The following is a 21,348-nucleotide window of genomic DNA, read 5'->3' on the forward strand; positions in this document are numbered from 1 at the left end:
AGCTCTCCTGTCCTGTGTCTCTTTCTTTATTTTACCAAAGTTGCCCCCTTTGCTATCCCATTCCCTTCTTGCCACTACAGACCCAGATCAATGGAGCTAAAATACAATGAACTACAATTTGTAAAACTTTAAACCAAAAGAAATCTTTCCTGCATTAAGTTGATTGCTTCCAGTATTTTGTCATAGCAATGGAAAGCCCGACTAATACACCTTTGCTGCCCCAGTGAATGCTCCCACTGTTCTCAGTTCAAAATAGATTTGCTCAGTCTAAACTTACAGGTTCTGCCCATGACAGGTGTGCTGTCAAAAGTGGTGATCAACTTACTGTTAAGATTAGCATGAGGGCGCCAGCATAGTCATGGCGTGTTGCAGAAACGCGGACTCAGGCGGCGGACCAGGAGCGCTCTGCTGAGCAGGAGGCGGCATCATGGATACTGACTTGTATGATGAATTTGGGAATTATATTGGACCAGAGCTTGATTTTGATGAAGATGATGATGAACTGGGAAGAGAGACAAAAGATCTTGATGAGATGGATGATGAGGAGGACGAGGATGACGTGGGAGAGCACGATGATGACCACCCTGGGATGGAGGTGGTGCTGTACGAGGACAAGAAGTACTACCCCACCACTGAGGAGGTATATGGCCCTGAGGTGGAGACCATAGCTCAGGAGGAAAACACCCAGCCTCTCATAGAGCCCATTATAAAGCCAGTGAAAACCAAGAAGTTCACTCTGATGGAGCAGACGTTACCTGTCACGGTGTATGAGATGGATTTCTTAGCAGATCTGATGGACAACTCAGAGCTCATCTGAAACATGACCCTTTGCGGCCATCTCCACCATTGCAAGATGTGCTTTTTAGATTGTTTAATAGAGCAGATGCATCCAGAAATCAGAAAGCGCTATGACCAAGATCTGTGCTACACGGACATCCTCTTCACAGAGCAAGAGAGAGGTGTTGACATCAAAAGCACTCCTGTGACGATGGTGCTGCCGGATACCAAGGGAAATTTTATCTCTTCGACATCATGGACACACCAGGACATGTGAATTTTTCTGATGAGGTCACAGCTGGCTTACGAATCTCGGATGGAGTGGTCCTTTTCACTGATGCGTCTGAGGGGGTGATGCTGAATACAGAGCGTCTGATCAAGCACGCAGTGCAGGAGAGGTTAACAGTCACCGTGTGCTTCAACAAAATCGACCGGCTGATCTTGGAGCTGAAACTGCCCCCAACAGATGCTTATTACAAACTTCGGCACATTGTGGATGAGATCAATGGATTAATAAGCATGTATTCCACCAACGAGAACCTGATCCTTTCCCCGCTCCTGGGCAATGTCTGCTTCTCCAGCTTCCAGTACAGCATCTGCTTCACACTGGGCTCTTTTGTAAAGATCTATGCTGACACCTTTGGTGACATTAATTACCAGGAATTTGCTAAAAGACTCTGGGGTGACATCTACTTCGATCCCAAATCGAGAAAGTTCACAAAAAAGGCTCCAACCAGCAGCTCCCAAAGGAGCTTTGTGGAGTTTATCTTGGAGCCCCTTTATAAGATCCTTGCACAGGTGGTGGGTGATGTGGACACCAGCCTGCCAAGGACCCTGGACGAACTTGGCATCCACCTGACCAAGGAGGAGCTAAAGCTGATCCGCCCTCTGCTCAGGCTAGTCTGCAAAAAGTTCTTTGGTGAGTTCACAGGCTTTGTGGACATGTGTGTGCAGCACATTCCATCTCCAAAGGTGGGCGCCAAACCCAAGATTGAGCACACCTACACTGGCATCGTGGACTCCGACCTTGGCGAGGCCATGAGTGACTGTGACCCAGATGGTCCCCTGATGTGCCACACCACTAAGATGTACAGCACAGACGAAGGAGTTCAGTTTCATGCCTTTGGTCGGATGCTAAGTGGCACCATCCATGCTGGGCAGCCTGTGAAGGTACTGGGGGAGAACTACACTCTGGAAGATGAGGAAGATTCCCAGATCTGTGCCGTGGGCCGCATTTGGATCTCTGTCGCCAGGTACTACATTGTGGTCAATTGTGTTCCTGCTGGCAACTGGGTTCTGATTGAAGGTGTCGATCAGCTCAGCCGATTGTGAAGACAGCGACCATAACTGAATCCCGAGGCAATGAGGAGGCTCAGATCTTCCTGCCCTTGAAATTCAATACCACATCTGTTATCAAGATTGCTGTGGAGCCAGTTAACCCCTCAGAGCTGCCCAAAATGTTTGACGGCCTGCGGAAGGTCAACAAGAGCTATCCATCGTTCACCACCAAGGTGGAAGAGTCTGGCGAGCATGTGATCCTGGGCACTAGGAAGCTCTACCTGGACTGTGTGATGCACAACCTGCGGAAGATGTACTCAGAGATTGACATCAAGGTGGCTCACCCAGTTGTGACGTTCTGTGAGACAGTGGTATAAACATCCTCCCTCAAATGCTTTGCTGAAACACCCAATAAAAAGAACAAGATCACCATGATTGCAGAGCCTCTTGAGAAGGGCCTGGCTGAGGACATTGAGAACGAAGTGGTCCAGATCACCTGGAACAGAAAGAAGCTGGGCGAGTCCTTCCAAACAAAGTATGACTGGGATCTGCTGGATGCCCGTTCCATCTGGGCCTTTGGTCCGGATGCTACAGGACCAAACATTCTAGTGGACGACACATTGCCCTCTGAGGTAGACAAGGCACTTCTGGGCTCAGTGAAGGACAGCATCGTTCAAGGTTTCCAGTGGGGAATCCGGGAGGGACCTCTCTGTGATGAATTGATTCGAAATGTCAAGTTTAAGATCCTGGATGCAGTGCTTGCCCAGGAACCCCTCCATAGCGGTGGAGGCCAGATCGTCCCCACAGCTAGGTGGGTGGTTTACTCTGCCTTCCTCATGGCCACTCCCCGTCTGATGGAGCCTTACTACTTTGTAGAGGTCCAGGCCCCTGCAGACTGTGTGTCTGCTGTTTACACAGTCCTGGCCAGGTGCAGGGGGCACGTGACCCAGGATGCACCCATTTCAGGCTCCCCTCTCTACACCATCAAAGCTTTCAGTCCAGCTATCGACTCTTTTGGCTGTGAGACTGACCTCTGCACTCATACCCAAGTCCAGGCCTTTTCCCTGTCATTCTTCCACCATTGGCAGATTGTACCTGGTGATCCTCTGGACAAGCGCATTGTCATCTGCCCATTGGAGCCACAGCCAGCTCCTCACCTGGCCCAGGAGTTCATGATCAAAACCCTGCTTAGGAAGGGCCTGAATGAAGATGTGAGCATCAGTAAGTTCTTCGATGGTCCTATGTTGCTGGAGCTTGCCAAACAGGACGTTGTGCTCAATTATCCCATGTGAGTGCCGGACCAGCAGCTCCTGCTCCCCACAGTGCCTGCAGCTCTGGACTCAAGCTGAGACCTGTAGAACTGGGCCTTCATGCCATGAGCATCTGGGAACTGCTAGAGGACCCTCTGAATAACCCAGAAACCTCCGCTCCAGTGTCCCAGTGAGAACCGGGTATCCTTCTGTGGCCTCTGGCTCCATTCCCAAGGAACAGAGAGGCGCTTGGGCCCAGGGAAGAAGAACGAGAACAGGATGACAGTGTTTAACCCCAAGGGGCCTGTCTTCAGGATTTACATGGAATTTTATTTCTTACAAGTTCAACCTTAGCCGTGGTTTGTAAATGAACAGAACATTCTGAAAAAAAAAAAGAATAGCATGAGATGGTGAGGCACTCACATTTAGCCTTTAAAGATACACCATATATGCATTAGTTATGATAAGTAATCTAATTTAATGTACCATGCTAAAAACATAATCAATCTAAACATCCAATGTTGAACAAAAATTAAGATTTAAAATTAAAACTCATGACAGCCTAAGTAATGATTCTATTGTTGTCATGATTGAAGCAAATATATTCTTGGACAAAGCAAAGAAAAATATAGTTGGATTTTTTAAGTATTTAAAATTACCAAGTAGAAATTTCTTAGAGGTTTTACTACATCTATAGAATCTGATAGATCACTTTTTAAGCCGGCAATTTTAATCCTGTGGTCAGTAAAATGATGTCATTTCCATATATGCCCATGCCCTAATCCCCAAACCTGGTAATATGATAGGAGACAAAAGGGGCTGGGCATATTTGATTCAGTCAACAACTATGAGATGAGACAATTTTCATGCATAATCCACGTGTGTTCAATGGAACCACAAAGGGCCTTTATGTAGAAAGAGAAACTCTTAAAGTCAAAGAAAGAGATATAAATGATGGATGGCAGAAGCAGATACTGGAGTGATTCAGTCACATGTCAAGAAACGCAGCCCTGTTCCACTTAGAAAGGACCAAGGGAATAGATATTGTCTTCTAGGTTCCCAAGAAGTGCAGCCCTGTTGACATGTTTTGGACTTCTGACTTGTAACTATATAATTCTGTGTTACTTTAAGATAATAAATCTTTATCCTTTTGAGCTGCTGATCTTGTAGCAATTGTGATAGCAGCAAAAGGAAAAGAACAAATGCAGTCAGTCAACACATTCTTCTCTGCTTTTCACATTCTGATCCTCTAGCCCATTTTTCTGATATATCAACATTTTGTATTGCTTCTTCCTCTACAGAACCTGAGTTACATTCTCAGCATTCAAGCTGGGTATTTCATAAACTGCCTATAACTCTAGCCCCAAGGAATCTGAGGGCCCCTTATGGTACCCATAGGTACCTGCATGTACGTGTGCTTACATACACAAACACACATAAAGAAAAAGAAAAAAATTTCAATCAACATTTTTTTCTGATTATGCCTTAATACACAGTTTTGATATTGGATCCATAATTATTTTTATGTTCGTATATTAAAATTATGTACAAAAGAAAAGAAGTTATAGATAAATTTTAAATAAAATGAATCATCTGCTGAATTGGTGACATAATAAAAGACAACTATTTCAAATGACTTTAGAACCTAGTAATTCAACTGTACATTCTTTAAGAAACACAGCCAATTTTGTCTTATTGATTTTCCCTTTCTTTCTAGTTTGCCTGTTTTTATTTTTATTTTTGTTGTTATTTTATATATTTTTATTGAGATGCAGAGAAAGAACTTGGAGTAGGTAAGGAACTGAGGATCTGTGAGGAGTTGGGAAGAAAAAGAATATGGTCAAAATAGACTGTAAAAATTTTAAATCAAAATTAAAAGAGAAATATGTTCTCAAGAAAAGTAGAGTTATTTGCAACTTAATTTGCAAAGCTTGGAATTAACTCATACAAATTGTTAGTGGTGTATTATTTTTAATTCACTTTGTAGTATAAGTGTCATTTTTAATCTATTTTGTAGTTTAATGCTAATAAATAATAATGATTCAGAATAAAAAATTAAAGCATAAAATATCATATAATTTAAACAAAAATATTCTTTTGAATTAAAATTATTACCATAAAGCCATTATCATTTTTCTTAAGAAACATATATGTAAGCCCTGCCAACTGAAAGGATGCAATTGCAGCTCACCAGCAGAAAGCGCAATTAAACTCTCAACTTGTAGTTACTAAATACTGTCTCTCCTCAACAAAAATGACTGCTAGGGATGGAGAGATGACTTGGGAATTAAAAGCACTGGCTGGTCTTCCAGAGGACACAAGTTAAATTCTCAGAACCCATGTGGTGTCTCACAGTCATCTGTAACTACAGTCCTAAGGGATCTGATGATTTTTTTCTTCCTCTGCAGGTACAAGGCATACATGTGGTTCGCATACATTCATGCAGACGTACACATGAAAACAAACAAAAAATAACTAAAAAAGACTCATTCAAGTCTATTTCTAGGTTTCAGTCAGAAAACATTATGCCATAAAGATAAAAGGTTATAAAAGTATAAAAGGCAGTGTCAGGCATAGATGAGAGCCAACTTTCACTGGTTTTTCATTGACGAAAAGAAGGGACAACTTCAGCACCAAATCAAATAATGAAAACAATTAATAAAATGTGGTGAGAATATTAATATTATGTGCCTGATCACACTAACAATAAATAGAAAATAAAGTGCCCAACTTGGGCAAAAATGGAAAAAAGGATATAAACTCTATAAAATTGGCAAATAAGCAGTTAGCTTGTCCTCCTCTGGAGACTAATTTTATAAAAGTCACGTTGAAAATAACCATTTATAATACTTAACATCATAATTTAGTCTTCAGTAGTATCAGTGGAAAAAACCACATGTGTAAACATTCACTTATTTCTGTTTCAAGTAAACCAATATAAAAGAACAACTTGAATATGAATTGTCTTAGTTAAGGTTTCCATTACTGTGATGAAATGCCATGACAAAAAGCATATTGGAAAGGAATGGAAATACACTTCCAGGTAAGAGTGATTTCCTCCATCACTGAGGGAAGTCAAGACAGGAATTAAAGCAGGGCAGAAACCTGAGAGCAGGAACAGATGTAAAGCCCATGGAGGAGTGCTCTCTTGCTTGGTCAAACATGCTTTCTTATATAATTCAGATTCACCTACCCGGGGATGGCACTACCCACAATGGGCAGGCTGGGCCCTCCCACATTAAACACTAATTAAAAAAAAAGGTACCATAGGCTTGTCTCCAGGCCTATCCGATAGGGACATTTTCTCAATTGAGGTTCCCTCTTTCCAAATGACTATCTGACAGAAAAGTATACAGCACAGAGTGTGTATTTGTTTATAGGAAATAATGTGGGAAGATCAAGAAACTAATTAGTAAACACTCATTTAGTATGTACAAGACTGGGGTTCAATCGCTGGCATTATAAAAAATTCTTGTTATTTTTGATAGGCATGACAGGGATACTGTGGTCATTTAAAAAATAGAGACCACACATCACATTTGGACATGAATACTAAATATGTGGAAGTAAAAAATGACAATATTTCTGGGATGTGTTTCAAAGTTTCTCAGCAAAGGCAAAAGGAAAAAGTATCATTTAATGAATTGCATATGATAAAATCTTAGGAATTATTTAAACTAGGTGAAGAGTATCTAGGAATTGAATGTGTTATTCTACTTTTGAGTATACTTTAATTTTTAAGAGTAGATCCTTTTTAGACATTCAGTTTCCTTCCAGGAAAGAAAATCAAAGCAATACTATTCAGAGTTTTTATTATATTAAATCAAATATAGTCCAGTGTGTTCATAGCATACAATGTCCCACTGTTTAACCACCACTTAATGAACCAGATGAAAGTTAAATAATATTGTGTTAAATAATTTTACAAAAGATAGTCATTTGAAGAGCGATCTTTTTATAAAACTACTTTTGTCCATTCTTCTGTATCTTTGTCTATTTATATACATGTACACACTGAGATTTTGAAGACTGGTAGTGACTGAACGATAATTATGAAAATTTCTGAGTGACAGATGATCTGGGATAATTTTTTTATTTTTCTCAAGTTCTGTAACAACTGAAATGGTAGAGTGAACATTATTTAAATTGTTATTGATAAATCATGTAAATGATGATTATGTAATTCACTTAGGGACACAATGCATGAGACCTGAAAACATATAATTCATGAAACAATGTAGTGAATCAACTCTTTGGGATGCACAGTGTAAGATACATGTGATTCAGGGTAAATAATTATTCTCATTTAGTATTTCACATGCATAGAAAACTCAAATCACTATATTTTGGTCAACAGTTGCTTAATGATACATAATAGAGGAATATGAGTAAGATGCAGGATCATAAAAAGATAAAAGTTATAAAGGAGACATGCATGGACATTTTCATGGAGAAACGTAATTATGTCTATTTGCTTAATAGTGTGAACCTGTTTGGCCTGGAATCACACAAAAGACATAAAATGATAGATGTTTTTCTTAAAATCACGTAATTTTAAAAATGCAGTTCCTACATTTATATATAGTATAATTATAGTTAATATACACCCAATATCATGGAGTTAGCATTCTACTTACTCCCCAAGCTCCATCAGCAATAATTATAAATTATTAACATTTCTAGAATATATATGTAATTGAAGAAACTTATCTTTCATTATATGAAAAGCTCTGGGGCTATTTTTATTACTGGCATCCTGGGGGAGTTCAGACATATTGCCTGCCTGGCCCACAAATTTTTTAACAGAAAGTTTAAAGATGACTGCACATTTTGTATACACTGACCATAAACTGTCTTGATACATGAAAAACTTTTTAATAATCTCCATCTTAGGAAGATGGTTCTATGGCCCCAATGGAAATACTATAGGCCCCAAGATTTATTTCTAACAATAGTAGTATGACTTGGATTTTATACTCAGTAACAGATCATGCACAGCAGAAAAATACTATTTTTCTTTGAGCCTCCCTTTTACCCAAACTGACTCCCTAAAGGGAACCAATATTCCTTCTTAATATAAACAGTGGTAATGGACTGGTTTTACAATTTTTTTCAAGTAATAAAATTAATACAATAAGTTATAAAAATATTTTAAAAATACTTTTACTCATTTTTTCTACCTTAATTGAACTAAGACTGTTACCCACACACATTTAAAGTCTAAGAAAGATTTTGTGTGGGTTAAACTTCTGAAATTTTGTTAGTAACACAAAATGCCTAAAACAGATTAAGGTATAAAGAAAAGAGATTTACACAACTTGAAAGTCTATAAATCCAAGGTGAATTAGCAACAACTGCTTTGTTTCTTGGAGGAGTCATATGGCTCTATCACAACATAGTAGGTAGACACAGTGCAGGCACATGTCACATAACAAGATAGGCATAGGAAGCTGATGAGATTCAACAGGTTAAGATTACTCCACTTTCCACATTATTCCCATATATATTTCTGTCCAACATATGATACAAACTTATCATCATGGAGTTCAGTACAGTTGTGTGAAAAGATTGCTATCAAAGGAAAGGTCTCTACCTAACCTACCAGTGCTATTTTGTTCTTCAGTTATTTCATCTGAAGCACCTAAGGAGATTCCCACATCTTCAACCCCATCCTGGTCACCAAATAGATACAGCATAACAGTAGGTATTTAACGATAAGTCTGCCCCTAAAGTAAAAAACATAGCATCAATAATCAAGAGTAATTAAAATGACCGTGCCCCACCTTTTTTTTAAAAAAAATAACAATTCACTCTTGAGAGAAATACCCAAAGGATCCCATCTGAGAGTATATCCGTAGTAATTCAGTCATATTCTCTACTCTCTACCTCCTAAAGCTCTCTGTACTTCTTTTATTAATAAATCCTGTTCTTTCACAGTTTCATAGATGTGTATTTTGGTTACTTTCATTTACACTCCTTATTTCTGTAAACATGTTGTGTTTAGAAAATTATAGCCATTCTTTCTGTCTCCTGGCTCTTACATTCTTTCTATTCCACTTCTGCAATGTTCCCTGAGACTTTGAGGAGGTGGTATAAATGTCTTGTTCATGGCTACACCCTCAAACATCTTTTATAATCAGTAGTTTGTGCAATCATAAATTTCTATATTCACTTCCATTCACTGCAAAGAAATTTCTGATAACTGTTGAGTAGCTTTTGTCTGTGAGTTTGCACATAGATATTTACGAGGCAGTCTTAAGCTACACTTATTTAACTAAGCATCAGTAATGTTTCCCGGCCTGGGACCCAAGACCACCTCAGTTATTGGGCTTTGTCTGGGTTTTGAGTTTGGCTGGATTCCCTCTTGTCGGGGAAGCCTTGAATCCAATCACAGAGCTAACCTCATAACAACCATGCCACTATTGCACTAGTTGTACCTGGTAGGTTAAGAGTGTAGTTCACAGAATTCACAAGTGGATAAGATCATAAATTCTCTTACTCCTGATGCCATGCTGTTTTTGTTAATGTAGCTCTGTAGAACTTTTAAATCAGGCATAATGTGCTTGAAATCAGGCAGGGTGACACCTTCTGTAATAGTCTGTCTGTTCAAGACTGCTTTTGCTGTCTTTGGTCTTTTGTAAGTTACATAAATTTTAAAATTGCTTTTTTTGTATGTCTGTGAATAATGTCCCTGGAATTTTGATTGGAATTTATTTCTGCAAATCACTTTTAGTAGTATGACCATTTCCATGAGCATGGAAGGTTTATATCTTCTAGTGTCTTCCCCTGCTATTTTCTTCAGGGTCTTCAAGTTTTTGTTGTGTAGGTCTTTCCTTTCCTTGGTGTGTGTGTGTGTGTGTGTGTGTGTGTGTGTGTGTGTGTGTGTGTATGTGTGTGTGTGTGTGTGTGTATTATGAATTGATTGTTTAACTGATTATTTTTATATGTTCATCACTGGTATAGGAAGGCTATTGATTTTTGTATGCGAATCTTTTTAACATACTACTTTGCTGAAAGTGTTTATTAGCTCTCATAGTATATTTGTTTTATTTTGGTGAAGTCTTTAGAGTCTTTCAATATGGATAATATATTTTTTAAATAATGTTGCCTTCTCTTTTTTTCTGTGTGTATCTGTTTCCTTTTCTTATTGGTCTTCTCTTATTAATACTGCAAGAACTATATTGAATAAGAGTATAAAGAGTGGAGACATTGCTTCATTCCACGCGTTAATAGACACTTTGAGTTTCTGCTCCTTAGTATGTGTTTGGTAGAAAGTTGGTTTGTGGTTTAAAGATTTTTTTATGTTGAGGTATGTTCCCTCCACTTGTCCCCTCTACTTGACTATTATAATGTAAGTATATGGAATTCATGATAGGCCTTGTCTGTACATATTGAGAAAATCAAGTGATGTCATTTTTTGAGTCCATTCACTTGATAAATTATGTACATTTATTTACTTATTTTGAACCATCCCTGTGTAACTGGAATGAATCTAACTTCACCATGGTAAATGTTCTTTTTGATGTGATCTTGAATTTGAATTTCAGGACATTTACTGAGAATTCTTATTAAAATATTCATTAGGGAGATGGGTCTGTGAGTAACTTTGTTTTATTATTGTGTCTTGCCTGGTTTTACTGTCAGAGTAATACTGACTTCATGAAAATAGTTCAGAAGATTTTGTTTTCTACTTTGCAAGATAATTTCAATGTTGTTAAAATTAATTCTTGCCATTGGCCATGCCAAGGGAGCAGCGATTTAGAGTAAATGCTCTAGAATAAAAAAGTCATTTTTTATATGGGAACTCAGATTCAAAATATTAAAATGCACTTCGCCACATTGTGTAGTGCTAACTATAAATAGATTTATGTTTTTCCTCTGCTTTACAATAGATCAGAGACATCCTGGGATCAAGGACAGCTACACCTACAAGGTATTTGGAATAGTTTTCAGCTTGCTATCAATATGAATGTTTTTCATTTTCAAATTAATGCTATTAGTCATTCTAGGCTACAGTTCTCCTCTGAAAAAGAGATGGCTAATTAATTTACCAACTTAGTCAAAAATTTAGTTCAAAATAACGCTTTATGGAGTTTCCTTCTTAATTTGAAATTTGGAGGAATAATTATACTACTTTTATTTCTCCTTCCAGTCTTATTCAGACTTTTAATATCCACAGTATGCTCAACACAGTGGAAAATCCACACAATCCATGTAATAAACAAATATGGAAGAGATGTCATTGGCCATGCCAGACAGGCAGCAAGTTGCAATTGAAGTTCCCGGTGCCAGCCCACAAGCAGAGAATCCTCTGATAGGCCGAACTTATTTAGGCAAAGCCATGGGACTATGACCCTAGAATGTCTTTCTCTTCTACTGTGCCTTTACATGTTTGCTGTGTCTCTATTTTTCTGATATGCGTGAGTGGATTTGAGATCTCCACTGCTTGTAATATAGTTTATCTCTTGGAAATATGCTGTTCCACTGGGCATTTTTACCTGGGCATTGTCAAGAAGACGACACCTCCCTAAGCCATACAGTCTAATTTGATAATCATAGTGATAACTTATACAGAGTTTTGATGAATAAAAATGAATACAAGGATATTTTTCACAACCAGGGTCTCCAAGTCTCACCTGAGGAGCTGCATGGATTGTAGCTCAAGTTAATGACTAACAATTGAGTCCCAAGAGCCTAACTATTTTTAATTTCTCTAACCTTAATGTTGGGAGATGAGTTCACAGGTCTTGGAGTGCATCACAGATGAAACAAAGTTTTGAAAATAACAGTGAAACTAAGATGATTTTATTAAATAACTGAGGTGAAAAACCCAAGAAGACAATCAAAAGTTTGAGAAAGGGCCACAGTTGAATGCGGAGCTCTTTAAGGTGAGGGAACAAGAACAAAGCAACCCAATTATTACTGGCTGATGTACTCTTCTTGTTAGGTTTGGTTGATGACCAAAGGTGATAATTTTTATACTCATTTCAAAAGTTTGGAGCAGGGGAGTGGGGGTGGATTAGGGGAAAGGGAAGATGGGGAGAGAGAAAGGAGAAGGGGAGGATTGGGGAGAGCTTGGGGGAATGCAATAATTGAAATGGAGGAAGGGTGGATATGGAAGAAGGGAAGAAGGTATCTTAACCAAGGAAGCCATTTTAGGGTTGGCTAGAGTCTTGGCTCTAGAGGAGTTCCCAGGTGTGAAGGTGATTTCCCCAACTAGTTCCATGGGCAGCAGAGGAGAGGGTGCCACTAACCTTATCCTATAGCCACACTGACGAATACCTTGCATATCATCATAGAACCTTCATCTGGCGATGGATGGAGATAGAGACAGAGACCCACTTTGGAGCACTGGACTGAGCTCCCAAGGTCCAAATGAGGAGCAGAAGGGTGGAGCACATGAGCCAGAAAGTCAGGACTGCGAGGGTTTGTGATTTATTCAAGGTTCTTTATAAGTAAATGGCACCCAAACATTTGGCAAGAATTTCCACATAAAGCCTGAGAAAGCTTCAAAAGGGGGGGGGATAACACAGGCTGTGGCTGCACAGAGAAGACAAAGTGGTGAGTGATCACCCACACAACTGGGCACCCACTTCCTAGGCCCTGACCCTTGGTTACCAGTGGGGGCCCTGCCCCCACTTGCCTCAGCTTCTCTGGCCAACTAGTAAGCATGCTTTCTGCAGGTAGGCTGATCCAACATGCCCAGCCCATCAACTGGATCCTGTAAACTACAAATATTAGTTCACCCCAAGTCCCCTACCCCCTCACAATCTCAGAGGAACACTTACTTGAAGCACAGGCTACAACTACACAGAGAGAACTAAGATCAAGAGAGCAAACCAAGAAAGTGGACCAAGAGAACAGGCCAAGAGAGATGTTAACAGCTCCCTGAGACACAGACAGCAACAGTACAGAGCAGGCCAAGAGCAGCTCCTGAAGACACAGACAGAAAATGCAAGGATTGGAACAAGAGGTAAAGACACTGCTGGCACCAGTTGGAGAAAGAGATGGGTAGGCGCAGATGCAAAAATTCATTCAACAACCTAAAAAGCAACATGGTAAAAAAAAAAAGAACCCAGTGGTTATAAAACAGGAAGACTTGGACATCCTAACCAAGAAGAAATCAATTTTAAATTTAATTTTATGAGGATGATGGAGAAATTTAAAGAGGAAATGAAAAATTCCCTTAAAATGGAGAAAAAGACAAATAAAAATAGGAAGAAATCAATAAATCTATTAAAGAAAGCCAAGAAAAAACCTATCAAACAGATGAAGCAAACAGTTCAAACAGAACAAAACTTGAAAACTGAAACAGAGGCAATAAAAGAAAACACAAACTGAGGGAATTCTGGAAATGGAAAATCTGGGTAAATGAATGGGAACTACAGATTCAAGCATAACCAACGGAATACAAGAGATGGAAGAGAGAATCTCAGATGTTGAAGATACTATAAAGAAAACGTTAAATCCAACAAATTCTTAACACAAAATATCCAGAAAATCTTGGACACCATGAATAACTAAACCTAAAAATAATAGGGATATAAGAAGGAAAAAAAACTTCAGCTCAAAGGCACAGAATATAAATTCAACAAACTCATAGAAGAAAACTTTCCCAACCTAAAGAAGTTTAGGTACACGGAGTTTATAGAACACCAAATAGACAGGACCAAGAGGAGGAGGAGGAAAAGAGGGAGAGGGAGAGGGAGAAGAAGAAGAAGAAAAAGAAGAAGAAGAAGAAGAAGAGGAAGAAGAAGAAGAAGTTCCCTCATCATATAATAATCAAAATGTGAAACATACAGAATAAATAAAAAAAATTAAGAGTTGCAAAGGAAAAAGGCCAAGTAACAAATAAAGGCAAACTTATCAGGATTACACACGACTTTTCAATAGACTATGAAAGCCAGAAGGTTGTGTATAGATGTGCTGGAGACACTAAGATACCATGGATGCAAGCCCAGAAAACTATACCAGCAAAACTTTCAATCACCATTGATGGAGAAAGCAAGATATCCCATGACAAAACTAAATTTAAACAATACCTATTCACAAATCCAACTCTACATAAAGTAATAGAAGGACAACTCCAACCCAAAGAAACTAACTGTACCCACAAAAAAACAGGCAACAGATAACCTCCCACCAGCAAACACCAAAGAAAGGAAATACTCAAACACTCCCACCAAAAAAAATAGGAATTAATAATCACTGGTGATTACTATCTCTGAATATCAGTGGTCTCCATTTACTTATAAAAAGACACAGGCTAAGAGAATGTATATGAAAGTAGGATCCATCCTTCTGTTGTAAACAAGAAACACACTTCAACCTCAAAGACAGATATTACCTCAGAGTAAAGGATTGGGAAAACATTTTCCAATCAAATGTAGCTAAGAAACAAGCAGGTGCAGCTATCCTAATATCTAACAAAATAGAATTTGAACTAAACTCAATCAGAAGAAGTGAAGAAAGACACTTCATACTCATCACAGGTAACATCCATCAAGATGAAAGAAATCTTAATCTTTAACACCTATGCCCCAAACACAAGAACACTCACATATATAAAAGAAACATACTGATGTGCTTAAATTGCACATAAAACCACATACATTAACAGTAGGAGACAAAACATCCCACTTTCAACAATGGGCAGGTCAACAAGACAGAAAATTTAACAGGGAAATAAGAGAACTAACATATGTCATGACACAAATAGACTTAATAGACATCTATAGAACATTTCACCAAAGCACAAAAGATTATACTGTATTCTCAGCACCTCATGGAATCTTCTCTAAAATTGACCACATACTCAGAAACAAAGCAAACCACCACAGATACAAAAAAATTGAAAAAGCCCCTGTATATTATCAGATCACCATGGTTTAAAGTTAGAATTCAACAACAACAATAATTGCAGAAAGTTTACAAACCCATGGAAATTGAACAGGGCTCAATTGATTCACTCCCGGGTCAAGGAAGAAATAAAAAATTAAAGACTTCCTAGAATTCAATGAAAATGAAAACATAATGCACCTAAATGTATCAACACTATGAAAGCAGTGATAAGAGAAAATTTCATAGCACTAAGTGCCTACATAAAGAAGGCAGCAACTAGCAACTTAATAGCACCCTGAAAGCTCTAGGACAAAAAAGAAGCAGACTCACCCAGGAGGAGTAGAGGACAGGAAATGATCAAATTGAGGGCTGAAATCAATACAATAGAAACAAAGAAAACAATACAAAGAATCAATGAAACGAAGTGCTAGTCCTTTGAGAAAATCAACAAGATAGATTAAACCTTTATTTAAACGTATCAAAAGTCAGAGAGAGAACACCCAAATTAACAAAATCAGAAATGAAAAGAGGGACATAACCACAGACACTGAGGAAAATCAGAGAACCATTTCATCCTACTACAAAAACCTGTACTCCACAAAATTGGAAAATGGAAAAGAAATGGATAATTTTCTGGATAGGTACCACATAGCAAAATTAAATCAAGACCATGTATGCATTTTTTATTGATTTTTATTGAGATCTACATTTTTCTCTGCTCACTATCATCAACCCTCCTGCAAGGTCTCCATGCTCCCAATTTAGTCAGAAGATCTTATCTTTTTGTACTTCCTTTGTAGATTTGATCTATGTAAATATCAGTGTCCTCATTGTTGTCTAAGTTCTCTGGGATTGGGGTTTGTAGACTAGTTTTATTTGCTTTATGTTTAAAAACCACCTATGAGTGAGGACATTTGATAATTGTCTTTCTGGGTCTGGATTACCTCACTCAAAATGATGCTTTCTAGCTCCATCCCTTTTCCTGCAAAATTCAAGCTGTCATTATTTTTTTCTGCTGTGTAGTATTCCATTGTGTAAATTTACCACATATTCTTTATTCATTCTTCACTTGAGGGGCATTTAGGTTGTTTCCAGGTTCTGTATATGACAAACAATGCTGCTATGAACATGGGTGAGCACAAGTCCTTGTGGCTAGATTGAACATCCTTTGGATATATACTCAAAAGTAGAATTAGTGGATCTTGGGGAAGGTTCTTTCCTAATTTTCTGAGAAATCACCACAGTGACATACAAAGGGGTTGTACCATTTTGCATTCCCAACAACAATGCAGATGTGTTCCCTTTCCCCCACAACCTCTCCAGCATAAATTGTCATCAGTGTTTTTGATCTTGGCCATTCTTACAGGTGTAAGATGAAATCTCAGAGTTGTTTTTATTTGTATTTCTCTGATGACTATCGATGTTGAACATTTCCTTAAGTGTCTTTCAGCCATTTTAGATTCCTCTGTTGAGAGTTCTCTGTTTAGGTCTGTACTCCTTTTTTTAAATTGGATTATGTTATCTTTTGGTGTCCAATTTCTTGAGTTCTTTGTATATTTTGGAGATCAGACCTCTGTCTGATGCGGGTTAGTGAAGATCTTTTCCCATTCTGTAGGCTGTTGCTTTGTCTTGTTGACCATGTCCTTTTCTTTATAGAACCTTTTCAGTTTCAGGAGGTCCCATTTATTAATTGTTTCTCTCAGTATCTGTGCTGCTTGGGTTATATTTGGGAAGTGGTTCCCTGTGCCAATGCATTCAAGTCTACTTCCCACTTTCTCATCTATAAGGTTCAGTGTGGCTGGCTTTATGTTGAGGTCTTTGATCCACACAAACTTGAGTTTTGTGCATGGGAATAGATATGGGTCTATTTTCATTCTTCTACATGTTGATATCCAGCTATGCCAGCACCATTTGTTAAATATGCTTTATTTTTTCCATTTGATATTTTTGCTTCTTTGTCAAAAATCAGGTGTTTGAAGGAGTGTGGATTAATATCCAGGTCTTCTATTTGGTTCCATTTTTCCTCCTGTCTGTTCTTATGTCAATACCAGGCTGTTTTCAGTACTGTAGCTTTGTAGTAAAGTTTGAAGTCAGGGACTGTGATGCCTCCAGAAGTTCTTTTATTGTACAGGATTATTTTGGCTATCCTGGGATTTTGTTTTTCCATATGAAGTTGATTACCATTCTTTCATGGTCTGTGAAGAATTTTGCTGGAATTTTGATGGGCATTGCATTGAATCAGTAGATTGCTTTTAGTAAGATTGCCATTTTTACTGTTAATTCTGCCTAGCCAAGAGCATGGGAGATTTTTCCACTTTTTGGTGTCTTCAATTTCTTTCTTTAATGATTTAAAGTTCTTGTCATACAAGTCTTCAACTTGTTTGATTACTCAGTTACTCTGAGATATTTTATGCTATTTGTGGTTATTGTGAAGGGTGATATTTCTCTGATTTCTTTCTGAGCCCTTTTATCTTCTGTGAAAAGGAGGGCTACTATTTTTTTTTGAGTTAATTTTGTAACCTGCTACATTATTGAAAGTGTTTATGAATTGTAGAAGTTCCTTGGTTGAAATTTTAGGGTTGCTTATGTAAACTATCATATCATCAGCAAACAGTAAGAGCTTGACTTCTTCTTTTCTGATTTGTATCCCCTTGATCTGGCTAGGACCTCAAGAATTATATTGAATAGATATGGAGAGAGTGGACAACTTTTTTCTTGTTCCTGATTTCAGTAGCATTGCTGGGAGTTTCTCTCCATTTAGTTTGATGTTGGCTGTTGGCTTGCTGTATATTACCTTTATTATGTTTAGGTATGTTCCTTTTATCCCTGCTATCTCCAAGATCTTTATCATGAAGGGATGTTGTATTTTGTCAAATGTTTTTTTGGCATCTAATGAGATGATCATGTGGTTTTTATTTTTCAGCTTGTTTATATGGTGGATTATGTTGACAGATTTTCAAATTTTGAACCATCCCTTCATCTCTGGGATGAAGCTAACTTGATCATGGTGGATAATAGTTCTGATGTGTTCTTGGGTTTGATTTGCCAGTAATTTATTTAGTATTTTTACATCAATGTTCATGAGTGAGATTGGTCTGTAATTCTCTTTCTTTGTAATGTCTTTCTGTGGTTTGGGTATCAGGTTAATTGTAGCCTCATAAAAAAAGTTTGACAATGTTCCTCTGTTTCTATTGTGTGGAATAATTTGAGGAGTATAGGCCTTAGTTTTTCTTTGAAAGCCTTTTAAAATTCTGATCTGAAACCATCTGGTCCTGTGGTTTTTTTGGGTGACAGATTTTTGATGACTGTTTCTATTTCTTCCTCAGTTATAGGTCTGTTTAATTTGTTTATCTGGTCTTGATTTAATCTTGGTATGTTATAATTATCCATAAAGTTGTCTATTTCTTTTAAGTTTTCCAATTTTGTGGAGTACAGGTTTTTGAAATATGACCTGATGATTCTCTGTATTTCCTCCGTGTCTGTTGTTATGTACCCCTTTTCATTTCAGATTTTGTTAAATTGCATATTATTTCCCTTTCTTTTGGTTAGTTTGGATAAAGGTTTGTCTATTTTGTTGATTTTCTTGAAGAGCCAACTCTTTGTTTCATTGATTATTTGTATTGTTTTCTTTGTTTTTATTTTGTTGATTTCACCTCTCAATTTGATTATTTCTTGCCATCTAGTTCTCTTGGGTGAGTTTGCTTCTTTTTGTTCTAAAGTTTTCAAATGTTCTGTTATTTCACTAGTGTGGGATTTTCCAGATTCTTTATGTAGGCATTTAGTGCTATGCACTTTCCTATTGACATTGCGTCCTTGTGTTTCATTAATTTGTGTATGTTGTGTGATCATTTTCATTGAATTTTACAAAGACTTTAATTTACCCCTTTATTTCTTCCTTGACCCATTGATGATTCAGATGAGCATTTGTTGTCTGGGTTTTCTGTCCTGCCTGGTTCCCGCAATCATTAAGTCTCAAAGAAATCACACAGAGGTCTACATTAATTGTAAACTGATTGGCCCATTAGCTCAAGCTTCTTATTAACTTTTATAACTTATTTTAGCCCATTATTCTTATCTGGGTTAGCCACATGGCTCAGTACATTTTTCAGTAGCATAGTCACATCTTGCTTTTTCTGTGTCTGCACAGGACTGCAGAGGGAGCTTCTCTCTTCCCAGAATTCTTCTGTTCTCATTGACCTGCCTCTGCTTCCTGCCTGGTTGCCCCACCTAAACTTCTTGCCTGGCTACTGACCAATCAGCGTTTGTTTAAAATATAATTGAAAGAATGTCTCAAAAAGCCAAAACTTAAAAATAAAAGAAATGGAGTTTAAAATAAAGCCACATAAAGATGGAAAACACACAGAGAATCTTGATACTATATGTTATTATGTTCTCTTTGAATTGTTTGAATGCTGAGGAAGGAGCAAAAACTGCCAAAAGATATTTGTTTATAAATGCTGATGAATTAATCCAAGATATGTACTTTGAAAGTACCCTGACTTCAAAATTGAAGTCAAAAGGTATGTTACTTTAGAGAAGAGATTTTGCTTTTGTTTCCACAGAAATGAGAGACTGTGGATTCATTCTGAGTTAAGAAAAATCAGGTTTGATCAAGGAAGACTACCTTAGAAATCTCCAGTAAGAACTGATGGCCCAGTTGTCTGAGTTCTACATCCAGAATAGATTCAAGATTGTTACCTGAGATGATCAAGACTCACAGGATACTCCAGTCAGGACTTGATCATAATTCTAAATTTTCTTTACATCCCCATAAGATTATCAGTGCCCCCAACCAGCAGGAAGTAGCCTGGAATACTATGCCACATTCCCAAAAAATGAACTATGGATGTTCTTGTTTAAAACAAAAAAAAAAAATGAGGGGGTAGTAGTGTGGGACAATTGTCTATATTCTGTCAATTATGTTTTAAATCAATGCTGATTGGCCAATAGCCAGGCAGGATGTATAGGCGGGACAACTAGACACAGAAAGACATTACAAAGAAAGAGAATTATAGACCAATCTCACTCATGAACATTGATGTAAAATTACTAAACAAATTACTGGCAAGTCAAACCCAAGAACACATCAGAACTATTATCCACCATGATCAAGTTATATACCCAAGATATGCTCAATCATACTACAAGGACAGCTGTTCAACTATGTTCATAGCAGCATTATTTTAATAGCCAGAAACTGGAAACAACCTGATAGTCCTAGACCAAAGAATGGATAAAGAAAATGTGGCACATTTACACAATAGAGTACTACTCAGGGGTAAAAATCAATGACGTCTTGAAATTTGCATGCAAATTAATGGAAGTAGAAAAACCATCCTGAGTGTGATAACCCAGACCCAGACAGATACAATCTCTGTCTTTTGTAAGGTCACTGTCAATTGTGAGTGAATTATTCCCATTTCTAGTTGTAAAATTACTAGAGATGAGGTGCCCAGGGAAGTCACAGCCACCCCTAACCCCATCAATGTGGTTATGTCCAGGAATTCAGACCAGGAATTCTTCTTGTGTGTGGCAAAGCACTGGAGAGAAAAATTAATACAAGCAAGCAAGTACCATTTTGCTGAATGATCAGTGAGTCAGACAGGCAGGGAGTAACCTTATTCTCTTGGCAGATCCGAAAATACTCATAATTTTTGGGCACCCTCCATGAAGCTATAAACCCATTAGCCACATCATAAGTGAGGTTAAGAAGAGGATGTCTGGTGTATGACCCACAAGTTGTGTTCGACATCCGCCAAAGGGGGATAGTCAATCCTGACATATTCCTCATTTAGTGATTTTCTCATCTACAAATGTCAGCTTTATCTAGTATTTCATAAGAGTCATTTATCCCAAAGCTTCAAAGTAGGGGGTAGTGGCTATAAGCAAAGCCAACAGGCTTCAATGGCTTCAGGGTAGATAAGGTTTAAAGCCATAAACACCATCTTAATGGTCTCCATCAAATAAGGTGAGGCTTCTAATCCCCTACATCTCTAGGCGACTTGGTGAATGATAACTTAGGGGTTGATAATGGGGGGTTGAGGTATATAAAGTTGAGGTTGTACAGGTGTGTCACATATGAGCATTAGCTTGGAAACAGGTACCAGTATCTGAGGAGGGTCCTCAGGAAGTATCTTCATTTGAAACATGATTATAAGGCCATGATCATATTCCTTTGGTATAACCTTAATCCCCACATCTT

The 21,348-nt window shown here is 37.9% G+C and overlaps 1 protein-coding gene across 1 annotated transcript; it reads left to right on the top strand.

The window, feature by feature from the left end:
- Positions 1 to 392: 392 nt before the first annotated feature.
- On the top strand, positions 393 to 3,391 carry LOC121441146 (116 kDa U5 small nuclear ribonucleoprotein component-like). Its single transcript, XM_041642279.1, is given in 3 exon segments — positions 393 to 1,013; positions 1,016 to 2,091; positions 2,094 to 3,391. Coding segments are annotated over 3 exon segments (2,916 nt in total). The 5' UTR covers positions 393 to 427; the 3' UTR covers positions 3,348 to 3,391.
- The last annotated feature ends 17,957 nt before the right edge of the window (positions 3,392 to 21,348 follow it).

Source organism: Microtus oregoni, unplaced genomic scaffold, assembly GCF_018167655.1.
Source record: "Microtus oregoni isolate MIOR12 unplaced genomic scaffold, Mior012 000073F_ref0000255, whole genome shotgun sequence".
Taxonomy (NCBI): domain Eukaryota; kingdom Metazoa; phylum Chordata; class Mammalia; order Rodentia; family Cricetidae; genus Microtus; species Microtus oregoni.